Source organism: Rhea pennata, chromosome 18, assembly GCF_028389875.1.
Source record: "Rhea pennata isolate bPtePen1 chromosome 18, bPtePen1.pri, whole genome shotgun sequence".
In the NCBI taxonomy this organism is placed as follows: domain Eukaryota; kingdom Metazoa; phylum Chordata; class Aves; order Rheiformes; family Rheidae; genus Rhea; species Rhea pennata.
In genome coordinates this window covers 7,031,451-7,053,766 of record NC_084680.1, presented here as the reverse complement: position 1 = coordinate 7,053,766, position 22,316 = coordinate 7,031,451, and the positions used below count along the sequence as shown (strand labels likewise).

General features: G+C 42.2%; 1 protein-coding gene across 1 annotated transcript in view; it reads left to right on the top strand.

Annotated features, from left to right (window-relative positions):
* The window catches only part of BRINP1 (BMP/retinoic acid inducible neural specific 1), an 89,016-nt gene extending 72,917 nt beyond the window's left edge, over positions 1-16,099 (top strand). The window contains exons 6-8 of the mRNA XM_062590977.1: positions 1,910-2,146; positions 7,918-8,140; positions 14,959-16,099. Of these exons, the coding sequence (XP_062446961.1) occupies positions 1,910-2,146; positions 7,918-8,140; positions 14,959-16,099 (1,601 nt within the window). The remainder of the gene's footprint in view (positions 1-1,909; positions 2,147-7,917; positions 8,141-14,958) is intronic.
* Positions 16,100-22,316: the final 6,217 nt, after the last annotated feature.

Genomic DNA, 22,316 nt, shown 5'->3' with positions numbered 1-22,316 from the left:
GAAGAAAAGTTTTGGAGCCTGGCAGGTGGGGACCATCCCTAATGTCAGTGTGAAAGTTTGAAAAAGGAACATCCCTCTCTGATGCTAGCTTCAGAAAAATGCTTACCAGAGACCTCTGCTCTCTTCAAGAGGTCCTTCCTGAAGTCAAAAGTGGGAATGGTGGAAATGGTTCTTATTGAGAATTTCTTATTGAGATTTTCTAAACTGTGATTGGCTCCTTGCGTGTTTCCTCTCATCCCCCCAAACCGTCACAGAAAAGGCAGTAGGAGCTCTACACCTCCTCCAAATACCAGGCCTGCAATCCTGCCTTGTGTATATGTCACAAACATCTTCTCCAGTTGAACATTGCACTGTGTTTATTCTGTCTGGCAGCTGCCATTGCTCTGCACTTGACTGAGAATTAGGTCAGACAACAGAGCAGCTCACTGCCACTGGGCATGGTGTTTACATAAACCATGCCCTGTGCACCAGCAGGAGGGGAGAAGAAGCGAAAGCCTCCTGTGCCTTCGCCACATTGATGATCCCCCCGTACTTGATCTCCCAAGGACCTTGGCAAGGTAGAATTGTCTCTGTGGAACCAAAAGCAAAAGGGTAATAGGGGTCCCTGGGGCATTGCCCACAGCTTTTCTCTTGCCCGAGGTGAACATGACCCACAACAGACATGGGCCTGAACTCCTGAATGGAATCACAGCCCTTCTTGCTCTTTCTGCACAGGCTCATCCTCTGAATTATTGTCTTATTTTCATTCCACTCCAATGAGCTGTCAGCAACGGATACAGTAATTCAGTGCAAGAGCAACACAAACAGATGGGTAATTGACCCGCATACCTTCATTACACTGGAGTTCAGCACTGCTGTTCAAGCCATAAACTCCTCTATCTGCCACTCTGAAATGCCTGGGCCTTTTACGAGGAAGGTGAATGGGCCAGGCTTGTTGTGAAAGGTTCACTCATAGTTTTTCTTCTCTCTGCCTTGTGCATTTCAGACACTGACGGAGTCTGACAAGCAGAACTTATCAGGTGCAAGGAAACAGCTGCGGATCCTAAAGGGCCTTAGGCTGCCTGTAGAGCGCCTAGAGATGGGGGCAAGAGGAGGACAGTACTGCAAAATGTGTGCGCTATATATAGGGCAAACACTTACACTGTTATTATATTCTCTGGTACCTGAGCACGAATACACCTACACTAATGCCTATACAGACAGATGGATACACAAACACTCATGATGGAGGGGGAGAGAGAGAGAGAGAAAGAGAGAGATCAGGATAGACCTCTTAGCTAATGTAAATCTTTACAATACCACTAAAATCATTGGCACTAAATCCATTTGCACTTTTATAGGCAAGTAGCCTTCCTAGCAGGGAGTGAGCTGAAAAGACTCAGGTACCCAACTCCTCTGTTTATTCTGTGGGAACTGGGCACTTAACTCTGCAAGACACTTTTATAAATACCTCCCGTATTATTTCTCTTTCTTCTGTTTTTCTTTCTTTCTTTCTTTCTTTCTTTCTTTCATCTTGTTTTCTCTTTCAGGGCATAGTTTCTTTGTTTCTGTAGTACCAAAACTGTTTAGTCTCTCTAAAAACAGGTCAGAACAGCATAATTCTTAGCACTGATCTAGCACTTGCTTGCAAGGTATTTAAAAAAAAAAAAAACCACTTGTCAATAAAGGGGGAGCACCCGTATGCTTTACACTGCAGTGGGATCCAGGACTGGGATCCTTACTCATGACCATTGGATCCTTACCCATGAGTGCTCCAGGAGAAATTCCCTAGTAGCTTCAATTCCCATCACTTTCCCAAGCTCTTAATGAAACAGGCTCTAAAAAAAGAAAAAGTCACTGGAAATGTGCTTTTTTTTTTTTTTTTTTTTTTTTTTTTTTTTTACATCCCTGCTTCTTGTTTCTATGCCAGGTCTCCAGCTCATCTTTCCTCAGTATTTACAGGAGAAGTTTGTCCAATCTGCCTTGAGTTACATCATGTGCAATGGGGAGGGGGAATACATCTGTCGGAACAGCCAGTGCGGCTGCCAGTGTGCTGAGGAATTTCCGCAGTGCAACTGTCCCATCACCGACATCCAGATCATGGAGTACACGCTAGCAAACATGGCCAAGTCCTGGACAGAAGCCTATAAAGATCTGGAGAATTCAGGTAACAAAGCAAAACAAATTTCTCTACTGATTTCTTTCAAACAAAACATGACTGTTTATATCCATTAAGAATGCCTTTTTTTTTTTTTTTATCTCTCATATAATGTTCTAGTATTCACAGAAATTAGAGTATATTGAGCCAAAAATAAGATCCAGGATGACTGTTTTTTTCTGTATACATGTACATACATACAAACACATACACACGCATGCACACACACACATAATTCTATGTGTAAGGAGATATTTTACATGGAAAATTTTGTTTGATTAAAAATCTGATTTCTCATACCATATCAGCTCAGAATGTCTCTTTAATAGTCCTACAGGGAAACTTCCACAATATGAATGATGCAGAAATTGCTTTTCAGATTTGCATGAATGATTTATTCTGCTTTGGTGAAAGGCAATTCACAGAGAGAGCGCACAGGCCAGATGACACCTCATTTGAGACAGAGATGAGAAGTGACTTATCTCAGAAGGCTGGAGCATCTGCCCTATGAGGAACGGCTGAGAGAGCTGGGCCTGTTCAGCATGGGGAAGAGAAGACTGAGGGGGGATCTGATCAATGTGTATACGGACCTGAAGGGAGGGTGTCAAGCGGATGGGGACAAACTCTTTTCAGTTGTCCCGTGTGACAGGACAAGAGGCAATGGGCAGAAATTGAAGCACAGGAAGTTCCACCTGACCATGAGGGGGAATTTCTTCCCTGTGAGAGTGACAGAGCACTAGCACAGGTTGCCTAGAGAGGTTGTGGAGTCTCCTCTGGAGATCTTCAAGGCCTGCCTGGATGCAACCCTGTCTAACATGCTCTAGGTGACCCTACTGAGCGGGGAGGTTGGACTAGATGATCTCCAGAGGTCCCTCCCAACCTTACTGATTCTATGATCTCTCCTGTTGGTGTGAACATTTCTCTTCTGCCAGTGTAACACTGGGTGTTTCAGTGACATTTGTTCCACTTTGATGCTGGTATTGCCCATAGTAGGTGCATTGTAATGTTTATGCAATGCACTTTCAAGGGTTTGAGGTACAACAGTATCAGTACAATTGCATCTTTTCTTTTAGCAGCTGGTCTATAGTGGTCTATGAAGAAGCCACAGTGGTACTGAACAGAACTTAATAAAAAACTTTTCCTTGCTCTGGCTCTGACCTCTTAGTGTTAGCCAGTTCCTTTCCAACATGTTTTCTTTAATTATTGTTGTCAGAATTGTCCAGGTTTCCATGTTAGGAAAGAAGACTGTGAGGATGGGAACAGTTAGCTCTATTCCAGGCCTTGAAGAAATTGTTTCTTTTGAAGTCTTCCCAGCAGAATTTTCTTTATGTTGAAGATCACCTTAAGTTCTTTAATGGTTGAAATGAGGTGGCTTGTGATGTTCCCTCAAAGGGCTGTTGAGGGCTGCTCCATACTTCAATACTTCCTGCTGGTGTTTTTGCTCCCGTACAGATTTTTATGTCTGGATAACACTGTTAGCCTAGTGCTTGGTGAGCCACATCAGAGTACTAGCTAATGGCACAAGGTAGGTGGCAATCTTGACAAGAGCTACAAGACACATACTATGGAGAGTCATGGGCCCTGGGGACTTCAAGCAGTAGCTCACTAGCTGAAGAGATCAATGGACCACATAGTCAGGGAGGTCTGGGATGGGTACACCAGTGCAAATGAGAAATATGAATTTTGGAAGCCTCTGTTAGCTCAATACTGCACAGATTAGGATTCCTGGCAGTGCCTGTCAGCACAGCTCTGACACTAGTTATGCATTACTGGTAACTAACTTTGGCAGGGTAACATCACACAAGCTGCTCAAGAGCCACATGTTGGCTGTCACTCACCAAACCCCTTTACGTTTCCAGGAGATCTAAGCCAGACACTTGGAAGGTGAGAACCCTCTGGTCGAAGAAGAATTCCAGTCCCACAGTGATTATTTTACTGTTACACTAGGCACTTGTTGCATTTGACCTATGCAAAGACAATAGATAATTATATCCAGTATCTCTTCCCTTGAGATTTCAACAGTGGAAGGTGTTTTTCGTTTTCCATTTTAAAATGACACATTACAGTGCTATTCTCTGCTGCGCTGTGGCCATATTCCACCCAGGGCTGGAGGCTTTTCAGGAATAGATGGAGTTATTATCTTTATGTTAAAAGCTGTTGCATCTCATTCATCACTTTGTTACATGATGCATGAACCTATCCTTTGAGATGAAAGATGCTAGCAAAGATTATTATCATAGTATTACTATTTTGCTTCTTTGTTTTAATAAATATTCAAGATGACTGGAGGATTTTCTTCCAAATGAGAAACAAAAAATAAACCTCTAATGACATCTGAAAGCCTTTCCAATAAAATGGGGTGAAAGGCACGACTGCTGTGAAATACCATTTGTGCAGGAATTTGCTAATAGCCTGAAAGATCTATATTCTGTTTCTGATCTGTGTTGAATTCTCATGTTAATTTGAGAAAAACATGCAGGAGCAAATCAAAAGTTGGTGTGACTTGGGATAGCATCTTCCAAGTCAGAAAGGCTGCAGTGAACTGGTATTGTTTTAGATGAGTTCAGGATCAGTTCTTAGTCCTTCTGTGCTTCATTGCTTCTGTGTAAATTGAGAACTATAACACTGCCCTATTCTGTCTTGGCATTTTAGTACGGCTGGCCAAAAAAATCTGTATTAGAAATGTGACTCTGGATTTTAAAATAACCTTTTGATTAAAAGTCATGTGGGTTTTTTTTTCAATACTAATGTTTTCTGATTTTTTTTTAACTGAAGACAAGCACCAGAAAAATTAAAGTTTCATCTCCAAAACAGGGATGTTTGACTTGGCCATTTCACCATTGTGCCACCACTCTTCTCCAGGGGCTGGGTGCCTCACCCCAGCATCACCCACCATGCCGAGTCACCGCAATGGGACCCCTTCCCATCAGGGACCTAGTGAGTCAGCAAAAAGAGGCATCATGGTGCATCCTGGGAGATGCAGTCCTAGCCATCATCAACATTTGCAGTGCAGATAGATAAAATAACAACAAATGCAAAGAGCCCTATTAGTTAACAGGAAACAGTCTGGGTCAAGGATGAGCTGTTCCCAGAAAGGTACAAGGCTTAGCACAGTGCAACAGCAGTCTCAGTTGAGGCCTTCAGGGATTGTTAAAACATAAATAAATAATGAAGAAACTGCTCTTTGGGGGAATTCTTTTTTCTTATGTTTTGCCCTTTTTTAAAACAACCCCATTCAGCTGTTATTTTGCCAGATTTCTTTGCTCATTTGTTTTCCCCCCAACGTTGCACTGCAGTATCAAAATGTGCACACTGCACTGAAATTTCTCCCTTAGCCGTCTCTATGAAAAATGTAGCACATTCATCATCAGAGGGAAAAGAGCTTGGTCTTTTGCACAAACAGGCTTTTGAGGAAATTGATTTATAAGGGGCGGGAAGCAAATGCAAGGCTTTTACTGCTGAAAGGTACCAGAAGTAATCAGCATGGTCAACAGAAGCAATTATACATGATGATAGTTTCAGAGGACCGCTGAACGGGAGAGAATCATTTTTGGGAAGGAGAAGGGCACTGAAAGCAGCATTATAAATAGAGTGAAAACCTGAGAGATGACTGAAAAAAAAAGTCTCTGTTATCTTTGGGAAAGAAAGGAGACAAGCAGATGTCCTACGGATCTTGATAGTGCAATAATGATAATTATTTTTATTAGATGTTCAGTTTCACTGTGGTTACAAGTAGGACACAAACCTCCGTTTACCCATGCATATAATGATCTTACTGACTATTGCATACATAAGTATGAATTGCAGATCATTGAACAATAGGAAATATTTCATGCAAATATATATAATTATATGAATTCAAGTATATGAACTTTGTACCATAGGTTCCAAATCATCTCTTTTAGTTTCCTCCAACTCTTCTATATTATAGCTCTCCTTTTTTTTTTTTTTTTTTTTTAGAAGATATCCACCTTTTAAAGTTCCCTTTTGCTTCTAAAATAGGATGCAGAAAATATAAAAAGAAAATGAGAGAGGGAAGAAAAAGAACACGGATAAAGGAAACGAATGGCTGCATCTCTCCTTGGGTAGTTTGTGGTTTTTATGGGGGGCACTCAAGTCCAAGTGTTAGACGATCACCAACACTAGATCGGGTCAGCCCTCATTTCGTCCAGTGGAGTCTAAAATAAGAAATTCCTCAGCCTCTCTGCAGCTCTCTGTTCCAATGCCACATTACCCCTAAGTAAAGCAGATTTTCAGTATAGAACTTCCACTTCTCAAGCTGCAGTTTGTGTGTTTCCCCTTGTTGTATCACCTGTCTTGAATAAGAAGAGCTTCTCTCCTTCGTACTTGTAACTACCTTTCTGGCAATTGTGGGCTCTAATTAGATTACCCCTTGGCCTCCCCTTCACCAGATTAAGGACACTTGCCCTTATAGGACATGTGCTCTGGGCCAGTGACCAGCCTGGTGGTCCCCTCAGCTGTGTCTTCCCCAGGTTCTCAACACGCACATTATATTTGGTGGGAGCTTAAAACTGAACGGAGCCATCCAGATGCAGCCTCCATAGTGGCAAGAAAACGGGGATACTAACTTCCCTCAAACTGCTGGAATAACTCTTCCTAATTTAGCCCAGTATGCAATTTGGCTTGTTTGAAATGAGAATGCAGTGCTGTCCACAGTAACCTCCAGGGACCTCTTCAGCAGCGCTGCTCTTCAGCCAGTTGTTTCCAGATGTGTATTCATGAGTGAGGTTGTTCTGCTCTAGTGTAAACTTTAACGTTCTCCTTTTTGCACTTCATGAGATTTCCACTGGCCCACTCCTTGAATTTCTCAAGATCTCAGTGTGTCAAATATAGTTTTCTGGTATCAAAAACTGAGTTATTTTCTACTGAGAAAGGTGGAACCATCTGCCTTTTCCTTATGAAGATGTCCCAGTCTGGTAATCAGAGTCTAAGCAAACTAATCTTGATTAGGATAAAAGGGATGGTTGTAAACAGAAGTGGTACCAGAATTTCTGTTCTGTCAGACACACACAAACCCTACATAATGCTTTTTCATTCACAAACAAAATCAAACAGAAATAAAGTGATCACAAAACAACATTTAACACCACATTTATGCATCAATTAGATTTTTCCTATTGCTAAAATTGACACATTTTATTCTGATTTTAGACCTGAAAGCAATTTTATTTTATTTTCATTGTTACATAAACCAACTCATTTAACTTCAAATGAAGAATCAGAGTGCTCTTTTTTAAAAAAAAAAAGAGAAAGCAGGACATTTTAATACAATCCAAACCCTTCCTTTGGGGATTTTTGTAAGCTTTTTTGCTTTTTTTTTCTTTTAATGACATAGCCACAATCATTTGACTTCAACAACAAATGGTATTTTAGTAGCAGCTGAAAAACAATTTAAATAAGAACTCTTTAACTGACAATAATTACAATTCTCTGTTTCTATATTCATAACCCCTAGACTATAATCCCAAGCTCGAGGGAATTTGTTCTGTTTTCGTCTCCACCCTATACACATTAACCATATTGTTTCACCCTAATATTCTTCGGGTTTCATTTCCCATATGGGAGCATTAACAGACATGGAATTAGGGGGCTTCCTGGGGGAGAATAACAGACCAGTAAATTAATGGACATCAGCTTCCTTTAACAGAGCACTGATGGCCTTGTACATCATTACTATTCTTCCATTCTGCTAATTAAAAGCTCCGTAATTTCATTATAGTTCCGATCACTCTTTTCCTCCACATGCTTGTGTGTTCCAGATGAGTTTAAATCCTTCATGAAAAGGCTACCTAGCAACCACTTCCTGACCATTGGGAGCATCCACCAGCACTGGGGGAATGACTGGGATCTTCAGAACCGGTACAAGCTCCTGCAGAGCTCCCTGGAAGCCCAGCGTCAGAAGATCCAGCGCACTGCCCGCAAACTCTTTGGCCTCAGTGTCCGGTGTCGGCACAACCCTAACCACCAGCTGCCTAGAGAAAGGTACTATCATTTGTCATTGGAGATAGTGTGGTGCAATGGGTGACCGAGGGCACAGCCTGGGCTTAAATGTAAACCTTCCTCCCAGCCACAGGTTTTGGCTTTAGGATGTGCTAACATGGAGTTTTGGGGACAAATGGTAAAGTCTGGGAGAGGGTTGAGAATATTGGATATTTAAGTAGCCTTTATCATGGACTCAAGCACAGCCACATCTCCCCTGCTTGGTCATACCTACCCAGGTGGCACACACATATCCCATAGCATCCTGCAAAGATATTACAAGGCTGATGTCAGACAGCCAAGCTGACCAAGCTCCTTTTTAGGTCTTGCATCACATACCACAGCCAAGCTTTAAGCATCTATTTGCTGTTAAAGTGTAAATACAAAGCACAGGATACTTCAACTTGTTCTTGGGTTGTGCTTCAAGGAGAAGCTTTAGATTCACTTGGAGTAGACCATCTCTTTTCTACAAAATGCAGCATGAACCTGCAAACCTGCACAGATGAATCCCAGCAATGTTATTATGTATGGAGAGAGTAGGTTTTCTATTACAGCTAAAGTAAATATCGATATCCAATAGTCACCTCCTGATGACTCCTTACAGCCCTGTCCTGCAGCTGGTTTTGAGTCTGCTTCCAATCATTTTTGGAGACCAATATCTGTGGATTTTAAATAACATTTTTTGATATTTCTTTCTATGTTGTCTGGAACCAAGTGACACTCAAAATCTTGGAAAAAAAATGAGTCCAAGTACCTGTTCTTCCATGCTTCTCTGGGAAAAATCTGGCCAGGTTAAAATTTGTAGAGGAATCGCTTTTTCACTCCCTTTATTAGCCAATATTCAGGCTTAAGAGAGAATTAACTGACTGACTGGTGTCTCCTGTTATCATCCTGCCCACTGGACACTAAATAGGTTGAGTTTCCATTTGCCACTGTGCAGCTCAGGAAACTCTTCCAGGGCTTAAAATCTCTTTAATTACCAAGCATTTTCATGTTGTTGGACAAAGATTTGGTGGAGTTACTAGGGATGAGGAGAAATAGATATTAAGTTTAAGAGATTATGAAAGAAAGTCTTTGGAGAACTTCCTAAAATTGGGCCATTCCTGCCAACTGGCTGAGCTGCTAAAAACAAGTCAACTGGTAGAGGAGCCACAAGCATGTCCAGACATTATTTTGAGTTGTGCCACAACCACAACAACAAAGTGAAGCAGCAGCTAGCAGATATCCAGCCAACCATGTTGCTGCAAAGCTTTCACATAAATATGTCTTAGGCATTTCTCTTCTATTTTAAAAAGCCAGCCAGGCAGAAAAGGAGCCTCCAACTAATACTATCAAATCTGGGGGAAGGAGGATGAAATGGATGATGGCAGCTTTTTTCTTTTTTCTTTTCTTTTCTTTTTTTTCTTTTTTTTTTTTTTTGTGTGTGAAAAAATGACTGATGTTCTTGATTTGTTTAAGCCAACACCACCAGGCATATCATCATTTCTTCCCTTATTTGTCATTCTGCATTTGTAGCTGGTCAGGGGAGGGGCACAGTAGACAGATAGGTAGCAGAAAAGGTATGCATTTCATCATTCTTTTCATGGGGCTCGGAAATACTCTAATTTTCTAATTGTTACTGTATAGAATGACAGAGGCTTATCAAGCACGCCAGTGGCTTTGAAAGGATGGAAAGGTTCTATTAAGAGCAAGCTTCTCTCTCTGTAATACAGATAATAGTAAGCCTATATTGTATATTCAGAAGTAATGTAAAAAAAGAGAAAAAGGACTGCTGTTGTTGCCCTCAGGGAAAGAGGTGGTGTTTCTAAAGAAAAAAAAAATAAGGATTGTGGTAATTAGGATGATTCTCCATGACCTTTTGTAAGAGTGTGTCTGTCTGTCTCTCTATATATATACACACACACTCTATATGTATATACACACACACATTTTTTTAAATAAATTTGCTCTGCACTGCTTTTGCTTAAAAGCACCTCTTTGCAGGTAAGTCTGTTGGTTTAAAAAAGAAACCACTCCTTAGTTGTTAAAGTTTTGCTGTTGAATGAGCACCTACAGTATATTTTAAAACACTGAATATAAAATATAAATAACATTCAAATGAGGGGAGGGGAAGAGGAATCTGTTCTGGGCTCCAGCCTTATTGTCAGTAGTTGAGAATATACCTCACAGCTGTTGAGAATGAAAACTGCAGCGCGTACTTCACTGCCCAAAACAGAAAGCGCAAAGGTATCTCCACAGCAGTTAGAGTTGGTTAAAAAGTAAGAGGTGAGATTGCAAAGGAAAAGTTGTGAAATCCCTACCTCTTTTTTTTTGAGCTTTTTTTTTTTATTTTTTTTTTTTAAGCATCTGTTCTGCTGGTTGGCTTTGCTTATTTATTTATTTTTCTTTTTAATCAGCTCAGGTACAATCTATAGCAAAAATATATCTTTGTTTTGGGGGACACCATCAACTTCTTCCTCTCCCCGGATCTGATTAACCTTGAGGGATAATAATTCAGAAGAAAGGAAAATTATTCATAAATACAAATCACCCTTTTGTATGGCTTAACCTCCTCTTCTGGTCTGGAATCCCAGCACTGCGCTACATTTTTGTCACAGCAGATGCCTTTTAAATGGGGAAACAGCTCTGCATTAATACGAAGCTCCCGGTTCCTAGCATTGCCAAGGGATCATGTGTCTTCTGTGAGCAATGAGAAAGTAATGTAACCTAAGTCTCACGCATAGCCCTGACTGAACGTCATTTTTTTTTCACTGTAGTTTGGATTATCAGATTTTAAAGTTGAATGCAAAACTGCTTGACTGTGACCTTTGAAGACTTTTTTTTTTTGTTTTTTTTTTCCCCCACCTGCTCTACTACCTTATACTTTGAACTAGCAGGGGTAGCAAACATTAGGGAAAATAACCTCTGCAATGATATTTGTCTTTTAAGAATCATACTGGAAGTTCTGGAAGAGGGTTGACGTCCATGGGAAGTTGGGAAGGGGAAAGAAGAGAAATCAGTATCTCCTTAATGAAAGGGAAAGTAATGGAAATTCAAACCAATGACCTTGCTACTAACTTTCAGCTTTTAAATAGTGGCTCATTCTAGCTTCCTTCTGCCCTGACTTCTCTTGGTAATATTCACAAAAACTCAGAGCCATCAAAGGTGTGTGTTTTAAGAAGTTACCTCCTGTCAGCTGAAGCAGAGTAACTGGTCCTGCATATATTCTTATCCTGTCCCAGCTGCAAGATAAAATGGGTAGTTTATACTACTCTTCCTCTAACTTAATCACACTTCCCACTGTCACGTTTGTAGCCAATACCCAGCTCTGCCCTGGATTCTGCATTTTCGTTTAATTATGTCCTTTACTGCTGCCATCAGCAGATGGTAGGTAGCCTTCATTCTTTCATTTTTGTCCTTTGTTGAATACCACCACACACACACAAAAAACCCTTCTTTATCTTGATCTCCTCCCATCCTTCCTGAACAAAGTTGATCTGGGGAACAGGAAAATTATTAATTTCAATTGCAAGATCTTAGCTGAGACTCCTTTCTTGTTTTGCTCTGCCAACTGTTAGAGTAAGACAAGGAGGGAAGGATAGCAAGATTTTTTTTTCTAAGACAGGGCACACCAGCCGGACTAGGATATCATGATCTGACTTCAATTTTGGGGGGAGGTCTCCTGCCATACTGCCTAGCCTATCCAAGTAACTTTCTGTGTTGATTTATTTCTGCTTGTCTTCTTTTCATGGCGGTCCTTAATACTTCTGCATTGTAATGATTTATTAGAATCATATATTGCAGGGCCAGATACAGCTGCAGTGTGGACAGATGAAAAATCGGTTCTGCACAACCACTACTGAATCCAGAGCCCATACAGGGCAGGGACTGCAGTTGCAGCTGCCCTTCTGGGATAGCTGCACCTATACAAATAAATATTCATGTAGATCAAATTTTGCCACGTGTAGCAAGGATCCGGACTCTGGCAATCCTTGTCTCATGAACTCAGCAGCACTACCAACATGTAAAACTTGTTTCAGAGAGCACAACATCAAGCCAGCACTGCACAATATATTGGGAATCTTTCTGTGCATCAGTGAGTGCATATGGAAATGGAGAGTCACATTCACTTGCACACAGCTGGAATTGAGATCTGTGAATGGCAGTTTTTTCAGTGTGTGTTTCACTGTCATTTGTATATGCAGGTGTACATGGCTATTTACAGCCACAGTAAAGTGGTGGCAGTATGTGCACACAGGCATATCGCTGACATGGCTGAATACCTTATCAAACCTGTCTCAGAAACCATCTTAAGGCCTAATACAAACATGCCCACCTCACCCAGAAGCCCAGTCCCACAAAGGGCAACAAAGGTAACCTTGGAAAAAACTGTGAGAATTGGGGAAATATCATTCTTACCACATGGAGAGGAGTTGTGATGCAGATAGGGCACCTCACTGAGCTGGACCTTTATCTTCTGTCTTCAGCACCAGCCCACTGCCTCAGCCCTTCCTTTTCTTGGTGTCAGTGAGTTTTCCCCCTGCCGTTGTCATGGTAGAAATGGGAGCTAGGAACACAGCTTGGAGCTGCAGTGGTTGTTCCCTTCAAGGCAACCACTGATTTTGCACTATTGTCATCAATCCACATCATGCAAAGGGGCAGCATGCAGGAACCCTGTGCTTCACTTAAGCATCCCCTGCCTCCTACTAAACCTGTGCAGTCAGTATATGTATGATCAGGAGCTTGCTTTGGTTTTACTGCACTCTTCATCTGCTTGTCATCCCTCAGCTTTGTGCTTAGATTAGTAGCAGAGAGTCTAGCCTCTTTTAAAGAGGTCCTCAGGGGAATCAAACTGGGCTCCCAGCACTCTTTGGAGAGTCAAAACCAGGATCTGGGTACCTTGCTAAATTCAGGCCCACCTGGCTGGCTTTCCAAACAGGAGTTGCAAGGCTTCACATGGGGGAAAAAAATATATTGCAGAAGTAGCATGCAGAAATTCACCTGCAAGCAAAAGGCAAACTCAGGCTGGTTTCGAAAGTGCTCATTGCTGTCAGTGACCTGTTTTGCAGTCGCACAGAGCTATCCCCTTCTCTCTGAAGCAGGCCTGTCTTAGAAACCAGGAGGTGTCCTATGCACGCTTCTAAGAGCCAGGCTTGGTGGCACCATCACTCACTACAATAGGTATTTATAGAGGCCAGTGCCTTGCTCCCAAACCTCCTGGCTTCCCTCTGTCTTTTCCAGGACAGGTGCTTGCAGGAGAGCACCTATTAGCTGCAGATAGGAGACAGAGACCTTGGAAGCTCTGTACTACAGGAGGAACAGCAAACTATCCTTTCACTAGTCTAAGGCTTCATAGTTTTCCTACTGAAACTTCATATGCTTCATAGTTTTCCTTCTTTTTTTTTTCCTCACTCTGTCCTTCTCAGTTTTTTCTTTCAATTTCTTTCTCTTCCTTCCTCTGTGTTTTCTCTTTTCTTTCTTGCCAGTGCTCTGTATGCTGCTCATTGCTGTTGTTTTATTTTTTCCCTCTTTCTCCATCCCTGTTCCTCCAGTCCACTATATTTCTCACTTTTCCTTTTTACCTGCATATTCTCCTTCTTTCTGCTTCTGCTCCTTGATTATTTCTTTGCTTCCAGCTCTTTCCTCTGTTTTATACTCTCATCCCTCCACTCCCTCCCCCTAATCATCTTGCTTTTCTTTGCTGCTGTATCATTTAATGCCTTCTTTGATACAGCCTACAGCTTAATGATTATTCGGAGGTCAGGCTATGCAGGTGCCATGAATTTCACTAATCCAGCTCTGAGAGCCTCTGTCCATAATCACTCCTCCCGTTCTACAGGGACTGAATCCTAATTTGTCATTAGCCAGTCCTCTCACTGCAGTGCTACCAAGAACTTTTTGCCCAGAGGAGACAATGAAGTATTCATTAGCTGGGGGGGGAAAGACGGAGGGGAGGGAGTGAGGCGGCTGAACGCAGCGTTCTGGTGAAGACTGCTGAGAAAGGAATCGCTGTGCTGAGATTTCCCAGAGGTAGAGAAAGGGGGGGAGGGGGCAGAAATGCAGTGTGGCAAGGGGGTTATACAAAACCCGAACATGGGTTACGGTGTCATTCATTAGGGGTTGTTTCAGGGCTGCAGAATGTGGAGGTGACAGCACTGAAATAGCAATTATGAGAGTGGTGGGGCCTGGGAATGGGCAAGTGTGGCTGCTTGTTAAGGGGAGAGGCTGTAAGAGGAGGTTAATTAACAGCAGGTTTTTAAAAGAAGCCATTTGAGTAGCTTCATCTCTGGACTTTTCTGTTTTTATTGCTCTCTGCATCACAAGCAGAGGTTACTACTGGTTTAGCCCCAATCCCTTTCAAAGTCTGTTTTTGGTAAGTGGGGGGATTGTCAGTGATATGGAAAGGAGCTGCTGGAGCCTAGGAGTTGTGCTGACTTTTAATATCTGATGGCACTTCAGCCTCTGGCATGGCTTTGTCAGCTCCATTCCCTACTCTGTTACCAGGTCTGAACTTTCTCCTTGCCACACTGATGGGAACCTTGGCAGAAGGATGGGCCAGTCTCAACTCTTAGACCAGTGTGAAGAGAGAGGATTGAGATGATCAATCCCCACCTCAGAGCTATTTCTTAGATGGTTTTATTCTCCACTGAAGAAGTAAACAGCAGATGTAGAATAAACTCTAGCAGCAGACTGGAACAGCTCACAGATGCTAGAAGCAGAGCATGAATATTTTGAGATCTCTGCCTCAGATATATCCATGAAAGCACTGTGGCCCCAATATGCCAACACTGAAGAATCTGTGAGGCTATGTGATGCTAATACTTTCCTCTTTCCACTTGTAGGACAATACAGGAATGGCTTACCCGGGTCCAGTCCCTGCTCTACTGCAATGAGAATGGGTTCTGGGGGACCTTTCTGGAAAGCCAACGGAGCTGCGTATGCCATGGTGGCACCAGCCTGTGCCAGCGTCCCATCCCCTGCATCATTGGGGGCAACAACAGCTGTGCCATGTGCAGCCTTGCCAACATTTCTCTCTGCGGCTCATGCAACAAGGGCTATAAGCTTTACCGGGGTCGTTGCGAGCCTCAAAACGTAGACTCGGAGCGCAGTGAGCAGTTCATCAGCTTTGAAACGGACTTGGACTTCCAGGACCTAGAGCTGAAGTACCTGCTGCAGAAAATGGACTCTCGCCTGTATGTGCATACTACCTTCATCAGCAATGAGATCCGCTTAGACACCTTCTTCGACCCCAGGTGGCGCAAACGTATGTCCCTCACTTTGAAGAGCAACAAGAACCGGATGGACTTCATCCATATGGTGATCGGGATCTCCATGCGAATCTGCCAGATGCGCAACAGCAGCCTGGACCCTATGTTCTTTGTCTATGTCAACCCATTCAGTGGGAGTCACTCTGAGGGCTGGAATATGCCCTTTGGGGAGTATGGCTACCCACGCTGGGAGAAAATCCGCCTCCAAAATAGCCAGTGCTACAACTGGACCCTGCTATTGGGCAACCGGTGGAAAACCTTTTTCGAGACCGTCCACATCTACCTACGGAGCCGGACTCGGCTGCCTTCCCTGCTGCGTAATGAGACTGGCCAAGGGCCCGTGGACCTTTCTGATCCCACCAAGCGTCAGTTCTACATCAAGATCTCAGATGTGCAGGTGTATGGCTACAGCCTGCGTTTTAATGCTGACCTACTGCGCAGTGCTGTGCAGCAGGTCAACCAATCGTACACGCAAGGTGGGCAGTTCTATTCTTCCTCCTCCGTCATGCTCTTGCTGCTGGATATTCGGGACCGAATCAATAGACTGGCGCCTCCCGTAGCCCCGGGGAAGCCCCAGCTGGATCTGTTCTCTTGTATGCTCAAGCACCGCCTGAAACTCACCAACAGCGAGATCATCCGTGTGAACCACGCTCTAGACCTGTACAACACTGAGATCCTCAAACAGTCGGACCAGATGACAGCCAAACTCTGCTAACCCGGACTTTTCAGTGGACACATTGGTGACTGATCCTTTTGCTGTAAAAAAATAAAAGAGAAAAAAAAGAGAAAAAATTGAAAGAAAGAAAGAAGAGGGGGAAAAAAGAAAAGAAAGGGGAAAACAAAATTTGTAAAATGTAATTAATATACAAAAGAGAAAAAAAGAGGAAATTCTTCATTTGTTGAAAACTAAACCCGTTCTAGCAGCTGTATAAAACTGTCAGGCATGTTTGTTATTTCTATAATCCATCATAAAAGGGTAACACACCTTACTCTCTCTTGACCTTGAGGGTGTTGCTTGCTAGGCCTCAGGGGCAGCAGAAGTAAATAAAGGGAGGAGCAGAGAGAGGGGCAAATTTCTGTACTGAACTGTAAAGATTTCTGCTATGCAGGTGCCAAGACAAAGAAACAAACAAAAAAAATCAAAGCAAACAAAAAAGTTATATGTAAATGTAAAAGAACTGCCATTACTCCTAGTGGGAGTAAATGGTCAAAGATAAAAGATATTTCTTCTGTTCAGATTTATGCCAGCTTTATGTTAAGTTATTCACCCAACGTGTGCTGAGCTTTGCTGGAGAACAGAAGGCGATGGCAGTCTTTTGAGAGTAAAATGTACACCTTATCTGTGGGAAAATACATAAGGGGTAGAGGGAGGGTGCAGATGGGAGATTTCTCCATCCATCTCAGAAGGTTTTTTACCAGAGGCAGAACCTCAGCTCTTACTAAAGAGTGGGACACATCTGGCAGGGATGCAGCCCCGGGGCAAGCTCTCTCGGCAATTTTGGCTCTATTTTATGCCTGGCACCAGACTGCCACTGCCTTCAGCGATGCAATTTAACTCCTTAAGGATCAGTGCCTGTAAATCCCACTGAGTCACTTCTCTTCAAGCTGTCTCAAGTGGAGTCCCCGAAATGAGACAACCAAAATCATCTGCCACTTTGGAAAATCTAGACTTAAAAGTAAACCTTTGCTTCCAGTTCAGGGGTCTCCAATAACACTACAAAACTCTCATCGCCACAAAAACCAAAGCACAATGCAAGAAAACACATGCCCAAGGAAAGGTGGAGAGTTGAGGGGTACACATGTCATTTTAGCTCTTTAAGGAAGGAAAAATCATTGTTACTACTTTGTTTCCTTGGCTGTGAATAATATCCCTGTTTCACTTGCAAGTTCTTTGTCCACAAAGAAAATATAGATAACAGATGAGTAAATTTTATCAAATTAACTGCAATATTAGTAAAAGGGGAAAAAAGGCAAAATAACCAAATCTACCCTGAATTTAGAAGCCAAATTAAAATGGTTTATCAAAAAAATCAAACATTTTGAAGTGTGTGTGCATGTGTATGTGTGTGTGACTTTAAAAAGTATATATGTATGATGGAGTGTATAAATGTAGGATCACCTGAACTGGATGATAAACCTGAACAGCGGGAGGAGAGGAGTGGGGTGTTTCTCTTCATTTCACTTTGTTTTAGTTAAGGTCCTTTGTGAAAATTGCTAGTGCTACCAGAATTTCTCCCCTCCAAAAAGGGAAAAATAAGTATTTCATCCTACCCACTTCCAGAGCTGGAAAAATATCCTAGTAAAAGTCAGGTCTGAGCAGGCTGGATGGCCCTGACTCAAAGCCCAAGGTCCAGATCTGGCTTGAGATTTAACATGTTGGCTTGATAGTCTCATACAAATTTTGATGTCTCTTGTTTAGAGACTTTGGCTCAGATTCCGAGAATAACATCAGTTCTTTTGGAAAGAGATACATGTATTGTGGTATTATTCATGTGACACCAGGGACAAGGGCAATTAAGTTTGGTTCAGGTTTAATTTAATTCCTGGCGTTTTGCTTGATGGTCATCACAGCCAGGAAGAAATTAGATACTATAAGAAAAATGTACCTTTATTGAATTCTCTTGCTAAACCAGCAACGGAAGCTGTAAGAGAAATTATCTGGATAGTTACTAAGAAAACCAAAAGGAACCATAGTCCAGAAACACACCTGAGTCTGTCCATCAAAATGAGGGGAAGCAACGTCTGAAGAAGTGGGTGAATTCAACAACGAAGTTGCTTCTATGGACATCCATCCACAACAGTTTGTAGTCACTTTTACTTTTGGTTTTCTCTAACTCACACTGAGATCTCTTTCTATCTCTACTGACAGTTCATGTAAGAGGTTGCAAAGGTGACTAATTTTTCTAGTTTGTTTATTTGTTTGTTTTTTGTTTGATTAGGTCTTTCCCTGTGTAGTAGAGGTTCATGTTCATAGACCCATCATCCATACAGGTTGCTTTACAGTTGTCACCTTTCCATGTCAGCTTTCTGATAAGTGAAAATTCCCTAGCAATAGTATGCATGGCAGTTAGTTTTAAGCAAATAGTAGACAGTGTTCATGGGGAATGAATGTCAAATTTATAATTATGAGTGGAAATGATGTTCCTGACAGTTACACCCATCCAAGCAGGGAACAGAAATATACTGTTTAATTTACATGTATGACCCAAAGAGCTGACATTGAAAAGAAATATAACTATTGCACTAAAAATTCTGCACATTACTTTTGAACAACCTATAGCCCGAGATGCTTTCTGCTTGCAATGATGTGATCTGCTCATTACTGAGAAAGTGAATGTGCTAACACAAAATGAAATTTATTTCATGAATTGCTTTCCTAGGAGGTAAGTAACCATCTCCAGTCACTAGCACCACTGAAGTTGCAATTAAATCTCACATCTCCTGGGTCACGAATAACACATCCGCTAAGTCTTTCCCTGTATATGTGGGATTGTTAGGGATCACATTCGTTGCTCTCATGTACCCTTGGCAATGTCTTAGGATGATCAGCCTTTGTGGCTTTAGTTATACTGGGCTTCAGCAGCAAGGGGGCAATACTGGGAACTTTAACAAGACTTTTGGTGACCCTAGGACTTCAAATCACTGTTGTCCAGTCAAGATCCAAGTAATGGTAGACAGCAATGTAGTTAAAGTGGCAACAGCTGACCTGAGCTAGTATTTCAACTATGGTTTGGAGAGGTGAAGCTAGAGCGCAGAAAATTCACACAGATCATTCTGGGGAGACAGAAAGCAGTTTGATATAGATACACTGTCAGCATATAAAACTTAATTGGGAGCTCGTGATGTTGCAACAGAGTGATGTGGAGTCTTTGTGCAGTATACTTGTGTGGTGATGCTGCAGCATGGCTGGATGACACTGTGTGCTGGAATGAAGACAAAACGTCATAGATCAATTCTCTTGTCCTTTGGTGTAGGGGAAAATGAAGCTATCTGAAAGCTCAGCCAGCATTTTGGGCTCAGAGAGGAAAAGGAAAAACAAAACCAAACAACCAATTCAAATGTGGCCTGGACCATGTTGCTCTCTGCTTGTGATGCTACAAAAGAAAGGGGTAGAACAAGCTTACACAGTGAGGAAAATTTCATATCTTGCCTTTCCAATATGAAATGTTCTCGATACTGCACACAGGCCACATGCTCTGCTTCCACTGCTCAGTCTTGTAAGCCTTCCTTCTGCATGTAAGAGGTACCTATGACAGTCAGGTCCAGAAGCAGAGATCACACAAATTTGTTTTAGAGTATTTGCTCTGAAGGCAACAGAATATGTGAAGGCATATTGTATATTTTTGGCTGTGATAAGAGAAAGTAGCTTGAATCCCCTGAAAGAGTTCACATCAATGCTGCAGGAATGCTAATCAGCTTCTGGGGGAATTATGTCCAAGCTCTCCACTTGGTTGAAAAAAAGGTTTTACAAGCCAGTGATTAGAATGGAGGGTAATTAAGAGAGGAGAATTTTGGGAGCCCCAGAGAGATCTTTCACCAATAAAACTAGAAGCACTAAATTGCATAATGGGTATTGTTATACAGTTTAATGTTAAAAGGGACCTTTGTACTTGTCATGAACTTTGAGATATGAGGAACCATTATCTAACTGTAGAAGAATGAATCTCAACTCCTTTCCCCTGTGTAAGAGGGAGTTAGGGAGAGATCCATAAGATTGTCCAGCCCAGTTAATGCAGAGATGATCCTACCAAATCATGGCAGATACTTGGCTCTTGCGGCAATTAAAGTGGGAACTGTAGTAAAGCTGGACTCATCAAATAACCCAGAGGAACCACAAAAGCCAAATATAAGCTTTGCCAGAGCAGCTGGTAGAGCAGGACCTTTTTCTGCTTCTTCTCTTCAAATGTAGGAAAAGGCTTCTGGGACCAGTTGCTTCAATCATATGAGAGAATGTGCTGAGAGCTTACTAAGAAATGTGTTTTTTTTTTAACTATTCAAATTTAGACTTACTAGCCAATGTGGCAGAAAGCAAAGGACGTCAGCAAGTCTTATTAATATGCTGATGCTAAGGCTTCAGAAGTGTACAGAATGCCCACTTGGATCAGGGCTAAGAGTACAGCATGCAGTTGCCATGGAAACGTGGGAAGGCCATTAATTAGCTATCATATGAAATCATCAGGAAGAACCTGGACCTCATCAGCTTTGCCCGCCTCAGAGGCAAGGGGCATAGCATCAGTGACCCCACAGTCAGCCTCCCCTCCACAGCTGCAATAGCAACCAAATCCTAGAGCAGAAATCTTGCAGGTATGAGAGGTAAGTGAGTAAGGATGTGTAAGGGCAGGATGGTGACAGGACAGAAGGACAGGAGTAAATAAAGGATAGATAAGATTTCCTCTCTTTTTCCCCACTCCCAGGAAGCCTGTTTGCTGTTGTAAAAGGAGCACAAGAGAGATGCTGCTTTTAAGCCAACAGGACATTCGCCAGGGACCTCAAAAGACTCGAGTGACCACAAGGCCCTAACTCAATTAGTGGTGTTAACACTTGTGTGGGTGAGCTAGACCCGAGATGAATGAATGCCAATGCTTCCTAGTGCTGTCCTGCTCCCCAAAGCCATCTCCAGCCTTGCTAAGCCAGGACTTCCTTTCTCCAAAGGAAAACATGGGCAAATAAGAAAGGCTTATTGGCCTCTTGCCCAGCCTGGTTCCAGAGCCAGAATCCACCTCCAGCCCAGGCTGCATGCGTGTGTTCTTGTGATAGCCGTGATGGACTTTGACTCCATGTACCGAATGTTCTTTTTAGCCCACTTTGTGAAATGCCACTTAGGAGAGCATTTGGCAGATGGCATCTCCTGCACCAGGGTCTATCAGGATCCCCAGTCCTGCTGCTCAGCTGCCTGTGCTGGGGGAGAAATGCTGAGTGGCAATCCAAGCAATGTGGTCCTATCTCCAGCTAAAGCATTTTTAAAATGAATCAATGAATCAAAAAACAAAACAAAACAAAACAAAAATAAATTACACAAGCATTAGATGTTGCAGACTGTAGTTAGAAAGCAGAAATGGAGGAGGGTGGAGGTCTCACTGCTAAGTGTTAGGGAACAGACAAAACAGGGGACAGATGAGACAGCGCATAAGGAAGTCAGCAGGGACACATTTCCATGTTGTTTTTACCTCGGAGAGTTTGAAATGGTACATGATACCCGCCAGACTCAGTCAGATTACAGTCTGTCTTATCCAAGATCCCTTCTCTAATCCACATATCAGCTTCCACCCCCTCACAGGTTCTTTGCAATTTCTTTTTCCAGTAATCTTTTTTTCCCCATAATCTAAAATTACCTTCTGTTAATACCAACATTATTTTTTTTTCTACAAATGAAATAAACATGGAAACCAATGAAGATAAAAAGGTCTATAAAAAAACTTGTTGGAAATTTCAGCCTCTCCTCCTGAATTGTCAAATTCTGACTCTTCCTGATCAAAGATGAATATTTGGTACAAATAGATTGTTTGACCAAAGATGATCTTCCTTTTGTGTAACAATAATTAAAAAAAAAATCCAGCCAATTCCACTGGGAACCCAATCTGACCAAACTGTGTTGTATTAAAACTTAGCAGGTCACAGGAGATGGGATTAAAATCTTAGTACCATTTGATAAATCCAGATGAGGCTGGCAGACATAATACAGGACCTATAGTAGAGCTATACCTTTCTGATGCATCAAGTGTAGCACAGATGGAACATACTAGGGCATCTAACATGGCATGAGATGCCCTCTTTCAGGCAACCAAATCCTGTCTATCAGATGGGAAACGGAAAGGGACAAATAACTGGCCTCTTATCCTTAACATTTTTAGCAATTCACTTCAGCATCTCAGCCTCCTTCACCCTATACCTCTTAACTCACATAAGCAGGAGATTCCTGGGAATGTGTGATG